At 47.1% G+C, this 20,389-nt stretch overlaps 1 protein-coding gene across 8 annotated transcripts in view; it reads left to right on the forward strand.

Annotated features, from left to right (window-relative positions):
- Positions 1-20,389, forward strand: part of MSRA (methionine sulfoxide reductase A) — a 368,941-nt gene that overhangs the window by 305,118 nt on the left and 43,434 nt on the right. For 2 of the 8 annotated variants that reach the window (XM_064368782.1, XM_064368783.1), the window contains exon 6: positions 19,471-19,544. The exons of the other annotated variants lie outside the window; for them this stretch is intronic. In XM_064368782.1, the coding sequence (XP_064224852.1) occupies positions 19,471-19,503 (33 nt within the window). In that variant the 3' untranslated portion in view covers positions 19,504-19,544. The remainder of the gene's footprint in view (positions 1-19,470; positions 19,545-20,389) is intronic. 8 annotated transcript variants of the gene reach the window in all.

Genomic DNA, 20,389 nt, shown 5'->3' on the forward strand with positions numbered 1-20,389 from the left:
TTTAGGGCAGGATCCACATCTGCGTAGCCTTCAGGGGCCCCCAGTGCTGAGAACTATGCCTCACAGGTGCTAAATGTTTGCTGAAAGGAAGAACACACAGAGGTGGGAGGATCACATGAGCCCAGGAGTTTGAGACCAACCTGGGCAACATAGCAAGATGCAATCTCCACACACACATACACATACACACACACACACACGCGCGCGTGCGCCAGTTGTGGTGGTATGTGCCCACCTATAGTCCCAGCTACTCGGGAGGCTGAGGTGGGAGGACGGCTTGAGTCTGGGAGGTTGAGGCTGTGGTGAGCCATGACTGCATCACTGCACTCCAGCCTGGGCGACAAAGTAAGACCCTGTAACAACAATAAAAAAAAAAAACAAAAAAACCAAAAAACAAAGGAAGAGCACTTGTATTTACCTAACTGAGAGTAGGAGTAGGGGACAGAGAGAAGCGTTCCCTTTCTCTAGACCTTACCATGTTCTGCCAGAGAAAATGGCACACACACACTTCTGCGATTTTTAAAAAACCCAGAGACCCTTTGGTCATTACTCAGGGTCCAGATGAGCAATTATGCTATAAATTAGAATTGGAATTAGCTGGTTGTTCTGGCCAGAACACCTGATTGTAATACAGTAACTGAATCTTCCCTGCCCACATGAGTTATTCAGTCAATCGGACTGTGGTGCTTTGGATTTGGTTAAATCACCATTGCTGAACACCCCGGATGGAGTTGTCACTGTTCGGCAGATTCACCAACACAAGCTCCTGGGGCGTCAAAGGTGTCAACAGAGCACCGTGATTACAGGAGATTGGGAGATGCTGTTGTGTCTCAAAATCATCCCTGGCAAATTGCCATCACAGTTGGCCATTTAACTTCCTATTCACTTTCAGTGACCGAGGAAGAGAACTGTGGGACCAATAGCAAAACCTTTCCCACTTACCTTCCAGCCATGGTAAGAATTTGGAGGAAACGAAAAATAGCCCAATTCTCATACACCAAACAGTATCAAGAGTTCCTGTTCTAATGAGTTGTTTTGACATTCCACTTGACAGGAGGCCTGACAATTTGTGGTTTGCAGTGCGAGTGACCCTTTTTAAAAGTGTTCTGTATCTTCATTGACTTTGAACAGACCTTAATTGATGGGTGAATTTGGGCAGAGTTCATTCCCTCCACAGATGGACGTGCCAAATATCACGTGTACTATCTTGGCCTGTAATTGAAATGCACAGTAGATATTACCGCCCTCCAACTTTGTTTTGGGAAATCCCCGGATGCAGAAACATTGGAGTTGTCGATTTCATGTGCATGGGTCTTTTCCTAAACTGTGAGTCCTTCCTCCCCAAAATATCATTCATTAATTGATCTTAAAAATCAGCTGGGAGTTAGGCTCCTTATTTGCACCTCTCGCTTATATAACACATTTGATATTCTCTTTATCTGCTTTGTCCCCGCTTTTGAATATCTCATGGAGGCTGAGCTTTGCCAAACAGACAGATAGGAAGCAAAATTAGAAGCTTTTCCCTGTGCTGACTTCTAAGGGCCCTCTTGGTTTTCTATAAAGCAACCAAAAAAAAAAAAAAAAAAAAAAACACGTCGAGACTGGAAGAAGCAAACTTTCAGCTAATTATCATCTTTTTTCCCCTCTGAGCTCAGAGTACTGTTCTTAATTTCCTGACCAGCTTGTGCCCCTCCCCCGCTCCCTGCGAGCATCTGTGGTGGTTTCCAATGGAGCCGCATTCCTGCTGCTCTGAACTTCCAACATACCATACCATTTGGTTTGCCAAACAGTGAACTGCCAGCCATCTGCCATCCAAAGTCAGAATTTACATTGTTTCATCTTAAAATAACGCCTCCGGAATAGCAAGCCACTCTATGCATCAGGTTTTAAAATTGACAATCAGCCAGAATTAAAAACAAATACCAAATGGGCATAAAAAAAGAATGTTGTTTCGGGGAGGGGACTAGCATTTGATGGGGAGTTTATTTTTCAGCATTTTTACCTGATTCTCCACCAAAATAGCCATGCCATTTAATTTTATCTGCAACAGCAGGAACTACTTCTAGACAGAACGTTAACTTTTTACTTGCCTGGCTGTAGATGGAAGAGCAGTTGTGCTGGTCTCAGGGAGAAGGGACCACCTCCTAATTCCAGCCTGTAGGGAAGGGAGACTTGTCTTCGCCTTCTCTGGTCAGGCCTCCTGGTGCTCAGATGAGAAAGCGTAGAGAAAGGTAGAACACCCTGCCCAAGGACACATGCTGGGTAAGGGAGGAACCATGCTGTGAACCCAGGACTCCTGGCTCCAGGAGTCTCCTTCTGCTCTCCATCCCTCCCTGCCTCAGCGCACCTGCCTTGACTGGTCACTGGGGCTGCGGGATGCCCTTCATCCCCCTTCAGTCCTTAATGCCAAAGCTGTAGCAGCCTTGCCTGCCTCATTCCCCTGCTCCTGCAGGACAGATAGGCAGAAAGTGATGTCCATCTGCAGGACTAGGGATACCTGAGGGGCTCTGATGTTTGCTGGCCTTGTGGCCTGTCGAAGGGGAAGAGCAGCCATTGTATCTGGATGGCTTTCTAGAGCAGATGGGCTCGGAGGAGATTAATTTTTTTGAAAGAGAAAAAGAGAAGAGGCTTCATATTTCTTTTAGGGAAGCTGTTCCAGGCAAAGGCAGCTTGGGGAAAAGTGTGAAGTTATGAGTGGGCAGAGGAAGCAGAGGGCTCTGAATTTATACCAAAGGCACCTGCCTACGGTTTAGAACTCTGTGCCACAGGCAAGCCCATCTCAGCTTGGAAGATGCAAGGGTCCCAGCTTGGGCAGGGCGCTGGGTGGCCCCAAGCCAGGCCTTGTGCAGCCTCTCTGGAATTTTCTTTGAGCCAGCAATGGGGACAATGGCAAGCACTACCCTGATGGACTTAGACATTCCAGAATCCAGGCCTGCTGCCTGCTCAGCTGGGTCTGGATGTCAGGGTCAGCGATGGGAACTGTGGTTGTCTTTTTGTTTGGATTTTGGCCAGACATGGCATCTCCCATTGGAAGCCTTCTCTCACCCCCAGCATTGTCCATGCTCCTGCAGCTCCTGCTTGTACCTGTAACAGTGCCTGCCACACTTGCCGGGCTTCATTGCTGGGGATGTCTGTCCACCCTGCTAGACTCCTCGTGGTCGGTGGCTATCTTAACTGATCTTTTTGGTCCTGATGGTTCTGAGCACCATTAGTATATGCTCCACTAATTTCATAAGAGAATCAGTAAATTGCTGAGATGACATAGGACTTAACTGGTTGTGCTGACCACCAGACCCAGGGCCGCCAGACCACAGTGTTGAGTCTGTGAAAAGCCACTTTGGGTTGACCTGAGGTCTTGTGATTTTGTTGCATTCCGGTTGGGCCTTAGGATTAAGTAGTCTCCCGTTATTCACTGTTTTGCTTTCTGTGGTTTCAGTTACCTGTGGTCAGGTAACTGGAGCCCAAAAATATTGAATGGAAAATTCCAGAAATGAACAATGCATACATTTTAAATTGCATGCCATTCTGAGAAGCTTGATGAAATCACACACTGTCCCACTCCATCTGTCATGGGATCCGAATCATCCTTTTGTCCAGTGGATCCACGCTGTCTACACTGTCTGCCTGCTAGTCACTTAGAGCCATCTTGGTGATGAGTTTGACAGATCACAAGAAGAAGGGTAAGAACAATAAGGTATTTTGAGAAACAAGGAGAGACATGGTCACATAACTTGTATTATAGTGTATTGTGATCATTATTCTGCTTTATTATTGTTGTGGATAATCTCTTACTGCGAGTAATTTATAAATTAAACTTTATAACAGGTTCGTACATATACAAAAAAAATAGTTCATATGGGGTCCCTTACTCTCTCAGGTTCTGAGCATCCACTGGGGGTCCTAGAACATTTCCCCCATGGATATGGTGGGGTTCTGTATTAGCCAGTTATGGAGAACATGCTCGTGTGCCAGTCATTGTACAGGGCATGTACTATTTGTTCTTATCTCATATGATTTAATTTAGTTTATTAGCAATGACGCTGTGAAGTGATGAGCTAACCAAGGCACAGAGGTGTTGACTTTCCCCAGGTCACACTGTGAGTGAGTTAGCAGAGGCAGATAGGAACTTCAAAGAGCTCTGATTGCAGGCATCCCATCGCTCTGTCTCTGGCGCTAGCTAGGCCTCACTGGCATGCTGCACTTAGTGCTGGAGACAGTCTGAAGTACCTTCACCCACAGCACAGCCGGAAGAGGGTGGCTGAGACGAGGCAGGCCACGTGAGGAAGGCTTTCTGCTTTGCCTGAGAAACCCAAGTGAGGGCAGAAAGCTGCTTTTAAGACTCTGCTTGTCTGTGGCAGAGAGAGGGTGTGCTCACTTACTCCAGGTGACAGGAGGTGACTTGTGGGTGAAGATGGCAATGGGGCCAGTGCTGGCCCATCAGGAAGGGTTTCCAAGCAAGTGGAGCTGCCTGGCGGTAGAATTCCCTGCCCCGCAAAGGAGTGAGTGCCCCACTGCAGCTGAGCCAGGCACAGCAGAATGACCATGAGTCACACAGCCATGGAAAGAAAAAGCACCTCGCTGATCCGGATCGTGGGACAAATGTACCTTCACACATCCACTCTGGCTACAAATTTGGTTCATTCCATACTGTGATGATATGTTTTTGAAGCTTAAAATATTTTTAACTCATTTTTACAGAGTGAGTCATTTTAAGGCCTCCCCTGCCCAGCCTTGCAAATCTGATCAGGATAATCCAAATTTATTCTAAAATGAAACAAAACACGAATAAAATGTGCAAATAAGATGGAGTACGACACTATCATTTGATTTCCTAAAAGATGTCTTTCTTTGCAAAATCAGAAGATGAAAGTGTGACTCCTTCCAGGGGCTGTGGGGGTTGATCTGCTGAAGCGCTGGGGCTGAGGTTGCAGGCCACAGGCAGCAGGGGGCTGAGAAGGGACCCTGCTCATGGCCAACACCAGAGTGGTGTGGTCCCAGCCCTGGTTGCCTCTAGTGAGGGAATCTCTAGGTGCGAGTTTAAAACCCTGCCTCGCTCTCTGGCTAAATGCTGTTTTCAAGATGCACTGTTCTGCAATGAAAGATAAAAGCTCTTTTATTAATGTAAAACAGTTGTAAAACAGTTTGCATCTGATCCTGAGTTAAAGGCATTACTAAGGGAACCACATAGGGACAGAGTGAATGTCACTTCTTCCATGTAAGATTCGTAGTGTTTGCTGCCCACACGTTTGGACCTGTCTGTCACTTTTCCCTTCTGCCTGGGAGATGGGTCAGTAAATGCAAAAGGGCCTTTTTGCTAATCTAACAGCCAGAAAATCAAGCAAAGTCTTCTCCCCTAGTGATCTCCAAGAACTTAGCAAGAAAATGAAATTCTTGTGGTTCTAGGACACAGCTGTGATAACCAGGGACCAGCACCCACAATGTATGTTCAAACATTAGGCCTAAAGTCCAAAAGCTAAAAGAACGAGTATTAGAATCCAGGCTCAGGATTCACAATGAGTTTGAGATAAACACTGCATTCAGTTTTTGGAGAAAAACAGTTATGTTAAGTAGTGACTGAGTATTTAAAGGTGAAGTATTAAGTTCCAAAACTGTTCAATATTATATTAACTATTAAAAACTAAAGTGAATGTTAGGTACTATTGAATTATGGCCCCTTTCATAGAGTTCTTAAAAAAAAAAAAAGGAAGAAAAAGTTATGTCTCCCTCTCAGCTAAGAAATTATCTATCTATTCTACACAGCTTATTTGAACATAGCGTGATCATGGCACTACTGCCTCCTAATGGTTGAGTGCTTTAATTACAGACAAAGTACCCAAAGAAATGATCAAACACTGAAATTTCAAAAGGAAATATAATTACAACAAATGAAATGCCCCCTACAGAGACTGATTTTAGTAAGTTACCGTCACACCCAGTGAAGACTTTGTCATCTTTTGACCTTTACTTGCCTTTTGACTTGTGGTGCTTCATGCATTAAGTCCATGAGAGATTACAAAAAGGCAATATAGAAAGACAGAAATTTACAATATGTTAAAATTTGATTTTAGGATGAAAACTATCCTTAAAAATGGGGCATAGGTTAAAATAATTATTAATATGGGATAGGTAAGTTTCATTAATAGTTATTCTGTTTGTGCATTATTGATAATGTAATAATTTATTTAACTTAATTAAAGCCAGTTAATCCACAAAATGTTTTTTTAAAAACAGTCACAGAAACAAAAAAAAATATGAAAATTATTCATCAGTTTTCTAGGTTTAGAAGCACCATTATATAACTTACAGCAGATAAAAGAGGAACAACCATTCGTTCATTCTTCTATGTGGTTATGAGACCATGAGTTCATAACTAACCACAAGGCAAGGTTCTAACATCAGATCCTTGATGGACAATTGGCATGCACGATCTGTTCAATGAAGAAGAAACTTGATGCTGAATCTTCAGTAGTAGTGTTACCTTTATAAACTTTTGTTTTGCCATCATTTTTGCTTTCTGGTTTAATAATAACCAACATTTGTCTCATGTTTTGCAGCTGCAAAATGCTTCCTCATGTGATTTTCATTCTCTCAACCCTGGTTCATTAGTTCCTTTAGGTTATGAATATGGAAGCCATTATGTTCAAAGAAATGAAATGACTTGCTCAAGATCACATAACCAGTAAATGGCAAAGAAAGGATGTGCACTTAGATTTTCTGGCTCTAGATTCCATGCTTCTCCCACTACGGAAGCACTGCTTTCCGTGAGAAGAATGGTCCCTCCAAAGGGCAATCCTCATTACAGGTGGTGGCATAACATACAGGTGGCCAGTGAAGAAATAGCAAGTTAGGCAGAGAATGACCCAGTGTCTGAGGCTTCCAATGAAAGAGATTTCACACAAACTGAAATCTGCTTGTCCTTTAATGTAATGTTGGTTGTCATTTAATCATCTATTCATCCAACAGTAATTACTGGCAGAGCAACAGTCACGTCCCCTGAACTGTGAGAACAGGGAGCAAAGGCCTGGCCGTGGCCCCGAGGAGCCACCTTTGGATGAGTTGTAAAATGCCTCTCCCCCAGCCGACCGCTTTGCTCTCCTGTGCTTGCCACCTCCAGGCCATGTTATGTACCTGGAATATGAGGATGTCACAGTGAAAGACAAGGAGGAAAGCCTGCTTTGTCAGAGATGTCCCATGGTGTTCACCGAGAGGTCCTGTGGGTCAGTTCCTGGCTGGCCATGTGGATTCGTCTTCCTGCCAGATGAGTCAGTCAGCATGGGGACATTCATCTGAGCAGATAAGTGCCAGTGTTGCCGTGGAGCAAAAAGGCGCCAGCGTTTTGTTCTGGGACGTGCTGTCACACGCGCTCGTGGGCTGGTCATGAGAAGATGTGTCTGAAGTGTGATCCAAGTCTGCCTGCCACAATTCTAATCCACCCCGTGCAAATGGCTCTTGCCCTGGGCACATCAGAATCCCCTGGGGACGTTTTCAGACCATGCTAACCCCCTGCACACCCACTGCAACCCCAACGAAGGTGCAGAGCCCTCTGTGTCATGATAGATGATTGAGAAAAATTTAATTCATTGGTTATTTTTAGGATATATTATTTTAGGACAAGATCAGGAAGGACGTAAATACCAAAAGGCATTTGAAAGCCCTCTAAAGATGGTGCAGCTTTAAGACTAGGAACTGTTCCTAGCTGCTTCCTAAGCACTCTCTCATGCGGGACATGGGGACAGTGTCCTCAGTCCCCAAACCTCTGCCGGCTGGCCCCTCATTCCCTGACTTCCCTGACCCCACATAGAACTCATGCAAGGTTGACACAAGCCTTCTCTCCAGGGTTCCCACACTTTGGGGTTGACATAATTGTTTACCTCTCGTTCTCAGATTTTTGCCTGGATAAAAGTAAATAGCAGCAAAGTGAAACATCCTTACAAGTTAGGAAGGAAGAAGAGAGATTGGTCATTGTGTGGAGATGGTGTTTGGATCCCTTAGCAAGGCATGCAAGGCTGTACATAATTTTCTAGACTGCCTTCTCTCCACCTACCCTTTTTAGCTACCAGAAGCTTCTTTGTTTGCCTTAGTACCTCTGTGTCTGCCTCCTCTGGGGTCTGTGGTGTCGCAGTTCCTACCATGCATGCATAACCATGTCTGCCTTCTCCTCTGTGCTTAAGAGGAAGGACATGGCACGTCCATCTTTGTGTCCTTAGACTCCATGTCCTGCAGGACTTCAGACACGGTTGGCTTGGCAAGGCTTGCTGAAGGTTTGCCCAAGTTTGGTTCTCCGACTCTGTGATTCTTTGATTCTGTGAGATTTCTAGAAGTCTTTCCCTGTCATTCTACACATGAGATTAAATGATAGATCAAAGAAGCCCGGGCAGAACAAGCTTGTTGACGCCATATAATCTCAAGCATTTGCAGCAATTGTCATTGCCACCTCGTGACAATTGAGTCTGGGATGACAGAGCAGTGTTGGTAGCACTGTCGCCTCTGGAAGGGCATCGTCCGCTCTTCTCACCAGGCAGGGCCTCCCCACCTTTTGCCCCTACACTGCTCGGGACTTTCATGCTGGGTGTCATTGGCCCTGCTGGGCAGCCATTGCCATAGGAGCCAGAGGGGTCCAATTGGGAATTAAGAAATAAACGATTACAATCACAGGCCTCATTGAGCGGAAAGTGCCCAGAGTCATTTTCCAAGGGAACTCCATGGAGATTACTTTCAGAATGCTCACAAATAAGAGAAACAGATTCCTTATGCATGTGAAGCATATTGCAGTTCCACAAATGAGAAACAGATTCCTTATGCATGTGAACTCTATTGAGCTATAAAATGCTTGTGCATATATGACTTTATTTTATTTCTCTTCAGTAATGTTATGAGTAAATAGGGCAGGTGCTGTCTTCCCTATTTCTAGATAAATAAATTCAATCTCACATAATCTGACTTATACAACCACTGTGTTCCTAGCAAAAGAAACTATCCAGTTGAAATGAATATCCTCTCACCTCTCTCTCTTTCTGAACAAAGTGGATTAGCCCACAATTAAAACTAAGACATGAAAAAAACAAAATAACACCGAGCGACATGAAACAAACTAGAGATGCAAAAGAAGGTTGGAATGGGTCGGGAATAATAATTAAAATAATAGCTACTATTTTTGAAGGTTTAAGAGTTGAGCTAGACAACTAAAACCAGTCTAGGAACTCCAGTAAAGCTAAAAATAGGATTTCCCATATAGGTTTAAGGGTGTGCCAAGCACTTTGCTAAGTGATAATAATAATAATAATTATTATTTGAGATGGCGTCTCACTCTGTTGCCCAGGCTGGAGCGCAATGGCACGATCTCAGCTCACTGCAACCTCTGCCCCTGCGTTCAAGAGATTCTCTTGCATCAGCCTCCTAAGTATCTGGGATTATAGGCACGTGCTACCATGCCAGCTAATTTTTGTATTTTTAGTAGAGACAGGATTTCACCATGTTGGCCAGGCTGGTCTTGAACTCCTGACCTCAGGTGATCCACCCACCTTGGCCTCCCAGAGTGTTGGAATTATAGGCGTGAGCCACCACGCCCGGCTGCTAAGTGATTTCTTACCAGCACAATCTTATCTAGTCCCCATTCAGTTTGTAAAGTAGGTACTGTTATTACTGACCTTTTTCCAAATAGTCAACCAAGGACTGAAAGACTAGGTAAATTGTCCACAGTAGCTTAGAGATGTGGCTTGAACTCAGGCTTGTCTGACCAGTGTTTTTTTCTCTTTATTTAGAGACAGGGTCTTGCTGTGTTGCTGCATTGCACAGGCGTATGTGGTGGCATGATCCCAGCTTATTGCAGCCTAGAACTTGTGGGCTAAAGTGATCCTCCTGCCTCAGCTTCCCAAGTAGCTGGGACCACAGGCACGCACCAGCATACTCAGCTAATTTAAAAAATATTTTTATAGAGATGAGATCTCACTGTGTTGCTCAGACTTGTCTCTGACTCCTAGGCTCAAGTAATCCTTCTGCCTTGGCCCCCCAAAGTGCTGGGATGACAGGCATGACCCCCCTTGCCCAGCTACTGACTGGTACTTTTCACACAGCACTAAGTTGCTGCCTCTGTGGGCCCCCTGGGGGAAGCAGGGCAGGAACTGGCCCTGGAAGGGGGTTAGAGGCAGGGGATTCTGGGAAGGAAACCAGTGTGGCCGAAGGCACAGGAGTAGGACAAAGTGGACACCAGGAGTGAGGGCATATACGGGGGACTGGGGAGATCAAGTGGGACAGGTGAGAACGGGCCAGATTATGACTGCACTCTGGATCCCAGTGGAGGAGCTTGGACCTGGTAGGATAGGCCATGGAGTCCCTGGAGGGCTCTGAGCAGGTGCAGGAGATGAGAACTGAGGTGTCTGTAAAGCCCTTTGAAGTGAAGCATTGGCTGTGGGGTCAGTGTCATGGCCATGGGCTTTCGGAACCCACGAAAAGACTGTGGCTGGACCCAAGGGCAGATGCGTGTCTCACTGCCACGCTCGCCCTCCCCAGCTCACCGCACACCCAGTTCCTGGCTTCCATGCAAACTCAGGAAACACCAGTGGAGACATTGTCCCCTGCCATTCGGCTGATTGATCGAGGAGTCAAGCCGCCTTATGTTCAGTGCCGTGAGCTGATGGGCTTTCGTTCTCCAGGCCAAATTCCTAGGCTCCTTTTGGTCCCAGAACACTTGGCCTGTGGAGTTTATGAGAAGCAAATACAGAAGTAAACTCACAGAATGTAATTTGGAGATTACGAACAGACATATTATCAGAGAAAATTGTGATTCTCCTAAATCCAAGGGCTGGTGGTATTGGATGGGTTGGCTGCTCCAGTGGGAGTGGGAGGACCCCTGCGTGGACCTTGGTGCTGTATGGGAGAGGTGGTAAGAATAGCCACTAACCTAGCATGTCCTGCAGGCCAGACCCTGGGCTGGGAACCGTGTGTATGAGTCCTGCAGGAACTCTGCGAGGAAGGTCTTATGAGTCCAGTATTGCAGAACAATAAATTAAGTCTCAGAAATATTTTTAAAATTTCCCAAGGTCTTACAGCTAGTACATGACAAGTAAAATGATAATGTAGGCCTTTCCTGTGTCCCACTCTATTAGCAGGAGGTAGGTGGTCCAGGTCATTGCTTTGAACCATTCAGAGTCTAACCATTTAGTGTGCATTTCCCCCTCAATTTTGCCTTTGAAATCTCTTGTGCATTTGAACAGACAGAAGACCTTTGGGATTGACCTGTTGGATATGGTTTGGATGTTTTGTCCCCTCCAAATCTCGTGTTGAAATGTGACCTCCAGTGTCAGAGATGAGGCCTGGTAGGAGATATTGGCTCATGGAGGCAGATTCTTCATAAATGGTGCTATCCTCACAGTAGTCAGGGAGTTATTACCCAGTTCATGCAAGAGCCAATTGCTTAAAAGAGGCTGAAACATCTTCTTCTCTCTCTTGCCCCCTCTCTCACTGTGTGATATGCCTGCTTCCCCTTTATCTTCTGCTATGACTGTAAGCTTCCTGAGGCCTCACCAGAAGCCAAACAGATGCTGGTGCTATGCTTGTACAGCCTGCAGAACCATGAGCAAAACAAACGTCTTTTCTTTATAAATTACCCAGCCTCAGGTATTCCTTTATAGTGGCACAGATGGACCAACATGCTTGTACAAACACAAATCTGCTCCCCCTCTTCCTGCTTATTCCTCTCTTTCTTGCATCTTCCATCCTTCCCATCTCCAAAACATTTAGAGAAGCAAGGCTGGCATATGCTGGGTAGCAGATCAGGAGCTGATCAGGAGCCTGATCAGGAGCTGTTGGCATCACACACCATGTAAGGACGACTGGTATGGATCTTTGGCCCTGAAGGTAGATGAAGAACCTTCACATCGGAGACACAACCACAATTTTATTTGCAGAACTGAATTCATATGCTTATGCTTCTATCTTCACGCCCCTAGCGGAATGATGTTTGTGTGGCCAGGGGTTCTGTGGTGCCTTGAGGAGAACAGGGGCAGGGCTGGTTGCAGCTTATCAACAGCTGAGCACCAGCCAGGGAGTCAAGGATTCGTGGGAGATGCTCACTAACCAGCAGCAAGTCCATGGGCATTGGCTTGTCCAGAACGGCAGTTCCTGGGTAGATAATGAGGCTCTATCACCAGTGAAAATGGGAAAACACACAGGTGTGCCTCGCTGGTGCCTGCAACACCTCGAAGACCAACATCTTGCTTCGGGGGTTGAAACCAAGTGGTCAGGACTTTACACAAATGCCTGATCATGGTCATTGCTGTTCTCTGTAACTTTGGTTGTCCTGACTCAGCTGCTCTAAAGGAGAGAATTCCCCACTCCACCCCACCCCACCCCAACTTCTTTGTACTGGAATGGAATTGAGTATTAGGTCAATCAAATCAGCGCTACTTTGGAGGTTTCTGTGTGGACTTTTCGGATGGGGGAGGAAGGACTGATGACTAACTTGAGTTCCTATTCATTGCTGTGTTCCCCTTCCGGTCAGGTTCAGGACTTTCCTCTGAACGACCTGGGGACGATTGCATCCTCCTGCAACTTGATTTGGTTCCGGCTTCTCTTAGTGATTTCTCTTTCTGGGTGGCCAACTCACATTTCTGATAGTCTGGGCAGCTCATTGTTGCTTAGGAGATGGATAATGTATTCTTTTAGCAAAGTCACTTGGGAAATATTAGCACCACTTGTACATGGGCATGATGTGTCCCTTAGGGCACTGATGTTTCCGACAAGTTTCTTGAGGCTTCTCCTACCCCGGCTTCTGCAGTGCGCCAGGAACAGCAAATGCCACTTGGCTCACTTAATCGCAAAGCATCTTTAGGACTGCGCCTGTATTTTTAATCAAGTGCAGATTCAGAAAATGCCTAATCAGAAGCAGGATAGCACCATCTTAAGGTCATGGGCTCTGCTGTAATGTTATCTGGGCTTGAATCTTGGGCGTGACACGTTGCTTCTCTGCCTTGCCTCGGTTTCCCAATCTGTAGAATAAGGATAATGTTAGGAACTGCCTCCTGGGGCTTGGTAAATAAAAAATAAATTATTCCAGGTAAAGCTCTCAGAATAATGCCTGACACACAGTAAGTGCTTAATAAATAGTCGCCTCCATTAAACACTTTAAACTCCAAGGGAATCCAATTTTTAACGTTATTGGAGTTTTTAAACCAGTTTTAATGGTCCAGTTCAACTCATATAACTACAAATGTTCAGTGACCATGTGCAGTGAACTGGGATATGCTAAGCACTGAATATGTAAAGACAACTATATAAAGTTCGGTTTCATAAAGAGATTTTAGTCTATTGAGAACAAGTATTCCTGGGGGTAGCCACAATAAATACACAGCTGCCTTCTTTATTGTATCATCGCACTGAAGTCAGGCAACAAGAGAGCTTGTGTGAATCCGGTTTTACAAACGGTGTAAGGGGGACTGGATGAAGAGGACTGAATGCTAGCCCAGATCCTTTTATTGTGTGACCTTGGGTAAGCCTCTCAAGCTTTCTAGATCTAACTCAGGCTCCTCATCTGAGAAATGGGACTACGAAGTTATGCACTAAGTCCTAGCAGTAACTCATGTTATACAGCTGGGTAGCACATGGTACTCCGCCTCACTGAAGGTAATGATCACGAGTTTTTCTTGGAATGATTTGCCTGCTGTACAGGTGGACCTGACCAGAGGGTGAAAACCAGGCCAGTTTGCCTGCATGGCTTAACATTAATCACATTTGACATTCTTAGCTGGCAAAATCCCAAACCCGAAGGTGGCCTGAATCCTCTTTAAGGAGATTTCTGCCAGCATCTACGTGGGACCTCTGATTTGAGGCACAGTTTGCTTTATAAAGAACCAGATTCTCTCACATTACTAGTAGCAGTCTTTTTCCATGAGCAGATCAGCAAAAGCGTATTACACGGCAGTGACTGACTCTGCTAGGAGGAGGAGCTTCTCTTGTGGCCGTATCCTTTGGGTGGGTAGGAGGGTGGAATGGGAGGGCCGGGGCACCTAGGAGTGGATAGATATTTTTACCCAGAAGTGTACTCTGCAATTTCCACTTTTGGTTTTGTCTCTGCCTAGTGACATGTAATACCAAAATGGCTCGTGGAGACCACTGGAAGCCCGTGGTCCAGAGCTTGGGAGCGAGCGGGCTGTGTCTTTTACAGCCCTGCAGCTGCCCGATTTCAGGCTCGAAAATCAGATTGGAACCGCTGCTGGGTTTGCAGGGCAAATGCCCTCTGGCAAGTGACTCTTTCAAAGGAGGGCTGTGAATAGCCGAGTGCTGGGTGTGGAGGCCAGTGGGTCTCCAGGGCAGCCAGCTGGGATTCACTTTGCATGGATCTCGCCTCACCTGGAGGAAGCTCCCTGGCAGCGCAGGCGCCGGTGCTCCAGGAGGGGCTCTGCTTGAGCTTAGGTGATGACAGCAGGCGTGTGACACCCACACTGGGAGCCCTGGCCGCAGAACAGAAGCTTCTAATCAGTGACACCTGCTCAAGGCAAAAGGCCCCCAGGTGGCCAGGCCAGCAGATGTCTTTATCAGTGGCTGAACATTGGCAGAGGAGCTCTGCGGACTCCTGAGAACACAGGGCGGAAGCAGAGAGAAAGGGCTGTGGATGGAGGATCAGGGACCCTGGATTCTAGTCTTAGCTCTGCCACAGGCCGGCTGTGTGGCTTCTCCCCTCTGGGCCTTGACACAGAAAGCTGACATTTGGTTAGATCATCTCTGGGTCCCTGTGCTGCTAACAGCCTGTGTTCTTTCTAGATTCTAAGGGACCACAGGGAAGAGCAATTGCCCAGTGAGAGACTCATTGTGTGAGCAGCTACCCCAAGGAACATCTTCCAGGAGCTCTGCAGTTCGGCCCACGGCACCCCGGGAACTAGGAAGGCTGGTGGCTAGCCCGCTGGTGATTAATTCTCGGTCTCTGTGAGCCATTGAGGTGTTTCCTATCAGGGCAGCATCTCCAGTGACCTTGCTGAGTTGGTGACTTTGACAGTGAACAGGCTAGGTGAGACTGGGCTAACTGTGGCCATCAGAACCCAAGCTGGCTTCATCTCCTGGCCAGCAGGCAGCCTCACCAAGTGGGCTCCTGATAGCCCCCTCAGCAGCTCCTTGTCCATTCTTCACAGAGACCATTCAGGAGCCAGCAATTCTCAGCATGTGATCCCCATTGGCACCACCTGGGAACTTGTTAAAAATGCAGACTCTTGGGCTCTGCCCCAGCACTTCTGGCTCAGATACCCTGGGGGTGAGGCCCAGCAATCCTTGTTTAAAAATCCCTGCAAGTGATCCAAGGCACACTAAAATGTGCGAACCGCTGCATCGGACTAACCGCGTGTGTCCCTCTCTTATTTAAAACTGTATCTTACTGAAACACCACCTTAGCAATAAAAGAGCCCTAAAAAACTTTCCACAGCCCTTGTGCCCCATCACAGCACCTGTTGTCACCTCTCCTCCAGCCTTTGTCTGTTTGCGTACATATTATTTTTACCCACACGTTTGTGTTGTAGTTTTTTTCACTTAACATTATTAGTGTTTTTTTCCCATTGCCTCATAACCTTCATATTTGTCATTTCCATTGACTGCAGAACACCTCCCTAATGTACCTGCTTTATGGCCTGGCTGCCCTGTCCCTAGGCATTTGGTGGCTTGCCACTTTTCATTATTGGAAAAGTCACCTGTCTGCCCAGGGGAAGTCACCTTTTTGGGGAATTCCACAGTCCAGTACCTGACTTTCCCTGTAAGCCCTCAACATGAAGTGATCCAAAGAAGATTGCTTAACAAAGAAAAAAAATCCAGCCAACCCAGAACAGATACTGAACCTGCAGGGATGGATCACCACAGAACAAAACATTCCCTGCCCTCCCGAGTGTTCTGAACCCGAGTCTCTCCTCATTTCACTCGCAGGTGGCGTCAGCAGAGGGGGAGCCCAGGCTGGGGTTGGGCTGAAGCCTGTGGCCTCGCCCTGTGCCAGGCCTGCCGTCTGGTCATTTCCTGAGCATCCTGGTCTCCCAGCAGGAAGGCTGGTCCTTCCTCTCGTACCCCCTCCGCCTATCCCCTCTCCCACGCTGGCACCCTGGTCTCCTCCCAGACACTCAGCTTGGCCAGCACGCCCTCTAGTGGTAGCCCCTTTGTTTTGACAAAATTAATGATGGTTCTCGGGCCACATAAGTAACAGTGGATCTTCTAAGATTATTTTGTTAGGATAAATTTCTAGATGTGGGATGGCCAGGCCTAGGGTAACCCTCAGGATTTCGTTTAGGCCGTGATCTCTTCTGCCAGTGGCAGCCTGCAGGTGTGCTCTATCAGTGGGTCCATGTTGCTTTGGGGATAAAATTCGAACGTCATGGCACAGCAAACTAGGTTCACCATTATTGGCTCATGGACCACAGACTCGGCTCACATGGCTAGAAGGTACATAAGTACTGATTGGGCCAGATGATAGGAGAGGGTGGGCCTACAGTGAGCCAGAGAGAATACCCAACCTAAAAGCAGCCACATTCAACAACAGAAAGTTCTAGTGAAAGATGAATGGTGGAGAGTGCTGGTGTCCATCTTGTCCTTGGTGTACATCTTTAGCCTCAGCTTCACCTACCATACGTCTCCCCTGAACATCTCAGTCATACCTGAATGGGTCGTGCTCTCTCTTGTCTGTTTTTCAGTTTCGTTTGCCTTTTCATCTGCTGTTTCCTCTGCATAAATATTTATTTCCTCTTTATCCATGTGGATGATTCCTACTCAAAGTTTAAGATTCAGCCAGAAGGGTCACCTCCTCTGGAAGCTTTTCCAGAACAAGCTCTGCTGTGTTAGGAGGAGGCCTGGCGTTCGGGTAGACAACTGGAGAGAGCCCTCTCTGCATTGTGCTTGATGGGATGGGGCCACAGGGCTGGCCCTTACTTTTTGAGAGCATCGTTACAATTCACTTTTCATATTTCTTTCTTTAGGGCTATCCCAAGGGACTGATGAGAAATGCTGATGGTGTGGCTTGTTTTCCTGGGCACTTACTCAAATGGACCCTTCTAGGGACAGTCCAAGACAGGAAAAAGCAGTTACATTTAGTAATTTCATTCCTTTTCTAGACTGAGGGCTATTTTTTCATCTTTATGTCTCTGGAAACCAGTAATATGCTTGACACAAAACAAGTATTTAACACATTAATTTTGGATGGTTGGATAGAAGACTGGAGAGATGGATGGAAGGAGGGAGAGCGTGGACACATGGGTGGGTGGGTGGGTGGATGGATGGATGGATGGATAGAGAGATGGATGGACAGAATGGAAGGCTGGCTGGCTGGGTGGCTAGGTGGGTGGATGGATGGATGGGAGGATGAATGGATGGAAGGCTAGCTGGCTGGTTGGCTGGCTGGCTGGATGGGTGGATGGATGGATGGATGGAGGGATGGATGGATAGAATGGAAGGCTGGCTTGCTGGCTGGGTGGTTGGGTGGATGGATGGGAGGATGGATGGATGGAAGGCTGGCTAGGTGGATGGATGGGTGGATGGATGGATGGGTGGAAGGCTAGATGAAGAGATGCATAGATGGATGGATTGATGTACAGAAAGATGGATGGATAAATAAATGAAAGAATAGATGGATGAATGGAGAGATGGATTGATGAATATCCTATATCTATTCCTATGCCTCTATGGCTCCTGAAGGGATGCCTGGCAGTGCCTTCCCCAGTGGCCTCTCCCAGACCTTTCCTCTCTGTGAGCCTCTACCTAACACAGCCTTTTCTCCTTTTTCTTCTTCCCACCTCCCACCTCCCTTTTCCTCTTTTTAGCTTTACCCTCATCCCATTATTTTTCTCTTTCTTTTCTCTTTGATCCACCCTATTCCTAATATAACCCAGTCCATTCCCTATCCCCTCTTACTTGTTTCACCCTGAGTAAGTAGCCAGGAAGTTTTCTGTTTAGGGCTAATTCCCAGGACCTCAGGAAGGAAGTGGTCTGAAGAGCAGAATGTCCAGAACATTTCAGAGGAATAGCTAGGAGGAAGGGACTCATGAGGCCTAGATTCTGGAGCTGGGTGTGCCCTGCTGGTCCTTCCCAGTGAGTTTCCATCACCCTTCACAATGGAGTCAAGTCTATCTGCTGTCCTGGAGGCCAGGCTGGTGAAGGTTGGAACAAACATACATGCCTGCAAAACTTGAGGGTGGGATTCTAGGTTCTGGCATTCTTTCAGGAGTAGCTAGATTGACTCACAGGATTCTTTCCCCTAGTGCCCCATAATGTCAGGGGTAATAGGTGCTGCCCCATTGACAGTTTAAAGCAGTGTCGGGGCAGACCCTTGGGAAGCTGATGAGACCCTTCCTTCCTTGGAGATCTAGGAGCTGTAGCAATGACACCCGAAGTCACTGCCATCTTTAGGGACTGGGAAGATCACCCTGGGTAATCTGCTCCCTGTCCCACCTCAGGCACCTGCCACTCTTGGGACTCTAGGGGATTAGAGGCATGTCAAGAGCAGACTTCCAGAGGACAAATCACAAGTAGTACGTATTGGAAGAAGTAATGTGTGACTGGAGAAGAGTAAGGCTAAGCCATTTCTTCCTGGGTGGCACAAGGTTCTCCTGCCCAGTACAGGTGAGGAAACCGAGGCCCAGTGGAGTTAAGTGGCTTTCTAGAAGCTCTACTGCCCCAGTGAGTGCTGGACTGGGCAAGGCTGTTGCAGCTGCAGGCCTTTGGCTGTGGTTGAGCTGCAGTTCTTTGTGTTAGCTTCAGCAGATGGGGCTTCTGGCTTCCCTCTTCTGCCTGCTTTTCCAAGGCCTCCAGCAGGCCCAGCAGCCCAGGAGCCTTCAGGCTTGAAGACGGCCCTACCCTCAGATACCTTCCTGCACTGTGGCTCTCTTGGGTCTTTAGGGGGAGAGGCCCTGGCCATGATCATGGTCTTTATTTCCCAACCCACATTGGTGTTAAAGAGACGCCTGTACCCAGAGTCTCCCTTGAACTGCATTTGGTGGAAAGGTCCCTCCGTAGCAGCTGGTGTTGGGTGCTCATCTTGACCTGCAAGGAGGCAGGCTTTGAGTGCCCTGTTTGCAAAATGGCCAGAGGCTGCCATTCTACACCTGCCTCTCATTTGGAGACCTGAACTAGAGTCATAAAGGTGGTGCCAGGAGAGGGCTTTGCCAAGGTATCTCATGAAAATCTGGCCAGTGGGCCTTTAGGATCCACTAGCTACGGTTACTGGGGCAAACACCTCATCTCTGCTTTCAGAGTTTGCAGGTGACAAAGGACTTGAAGGGGCTAAAGGTCATTCAGGGGCAAGAATGGCATTTCTGGACTCTTCTCCTTAGTAACGGAAGGGCAAGGCTGTGCTTAGAGGAGGCCCCACTCTGCCACTAACTAGCTGGTGGTACCGCTTGGAATCACCCAGTCTCTGCCCCTGGTGGTTCCTGGCTCATCTTAGATCGTACTCTCCACCCTCCACTGCCAGCTCCCTTCAGGTCTTCACCTTCCTGAATGTGGTTTCCTTTTCAGAGCTTTCATCTTCTCCTGCGGTGCTGGATGTGAGAGGAGAATCCCTGGACCGTCACTTTTGAAAAGGGCAAGAGGTAGGGGCTTCCCTAAAGCTCAGAAACAGGCATGAGAGAATGCTGTGCTCACCCACCTGACCCTTAAGCAAACATCTGGGGCTCAGGATCATTAATCCATTGGATGGCAGAGTCAGGACTGTCTGGTGAAGGGTGCCAGCCAACTCTGCTGCCATCTGGGAGGGCAAGAAGGCTGCAGGGGCAGAGAGTGATGTGCACCCTCCACAGGAGCCCCTGTGTGAGATGGGGGTTGCGGGTGGTGCCAGGAGAGGACTTTGCCAAAGCATCTGAATGTCAGCATGCAAAGTGGGGTGCATGAGGTCCCGCGATGAGAAGTTGGGTTCACCTCACACAGGGTCAATTTCAAAGTGTGTGTGTGTGTGTGTGTGTGTGTGTGTGTGTGTGTGGTGTGTTTCTGTGTGTGAAGGAGAGAGGGTTTTGTGGCCTATTCTAACTCAAGCAGCTTCTGGGCTCTAGTGAAGTAGTTTGAATTTCGTTCTTGTGGCTTAAAAGGTTGCTGGAACACTTCAGCAAAATTGTAGCTCCTTAATTTAACTGCCTGTCAGTTATTTTTTTTTTCAGGTGGTTTCGGGTTGACAGTGAGTTTGACATTTGTAAAAATGTTTTGGAAACCATATTAGACACTTTGAAATAAAAAGGAATTTAAAGTACTTTATTCCGGGAAGCAGGATTGGAATTATTCTTCTGGCTACCCCAATTCAGATCGCTTTTCTTTCCGCAGTCTACATGGACAAAGCCCAGTGCTGCACTGTGAAATTGTAGGGTGCTTTGAGCACATGGCCTTTGTGAATTTCCTTCCTGCTCACTGTCACCTTCATTATGGGGACTTCTGCTTCACTTGAGCA

Source organism: Aotus nancymaae, unplaced genomic scaffold (genome assembly GCF_030222135.1).
Source record: "Aotus nancymaae isolate 86718 unplaced genomic scaffold, 86718_ANA_hifiasm-v0.15.2.pri h1tg000079l, whole genome shotgun sequence".
Lineage (NCBI taxonomy): Eukaryota > Metazoa > Chordata > Mammalia > Primates > Aotidae > Aotus > Aotus nancymaae.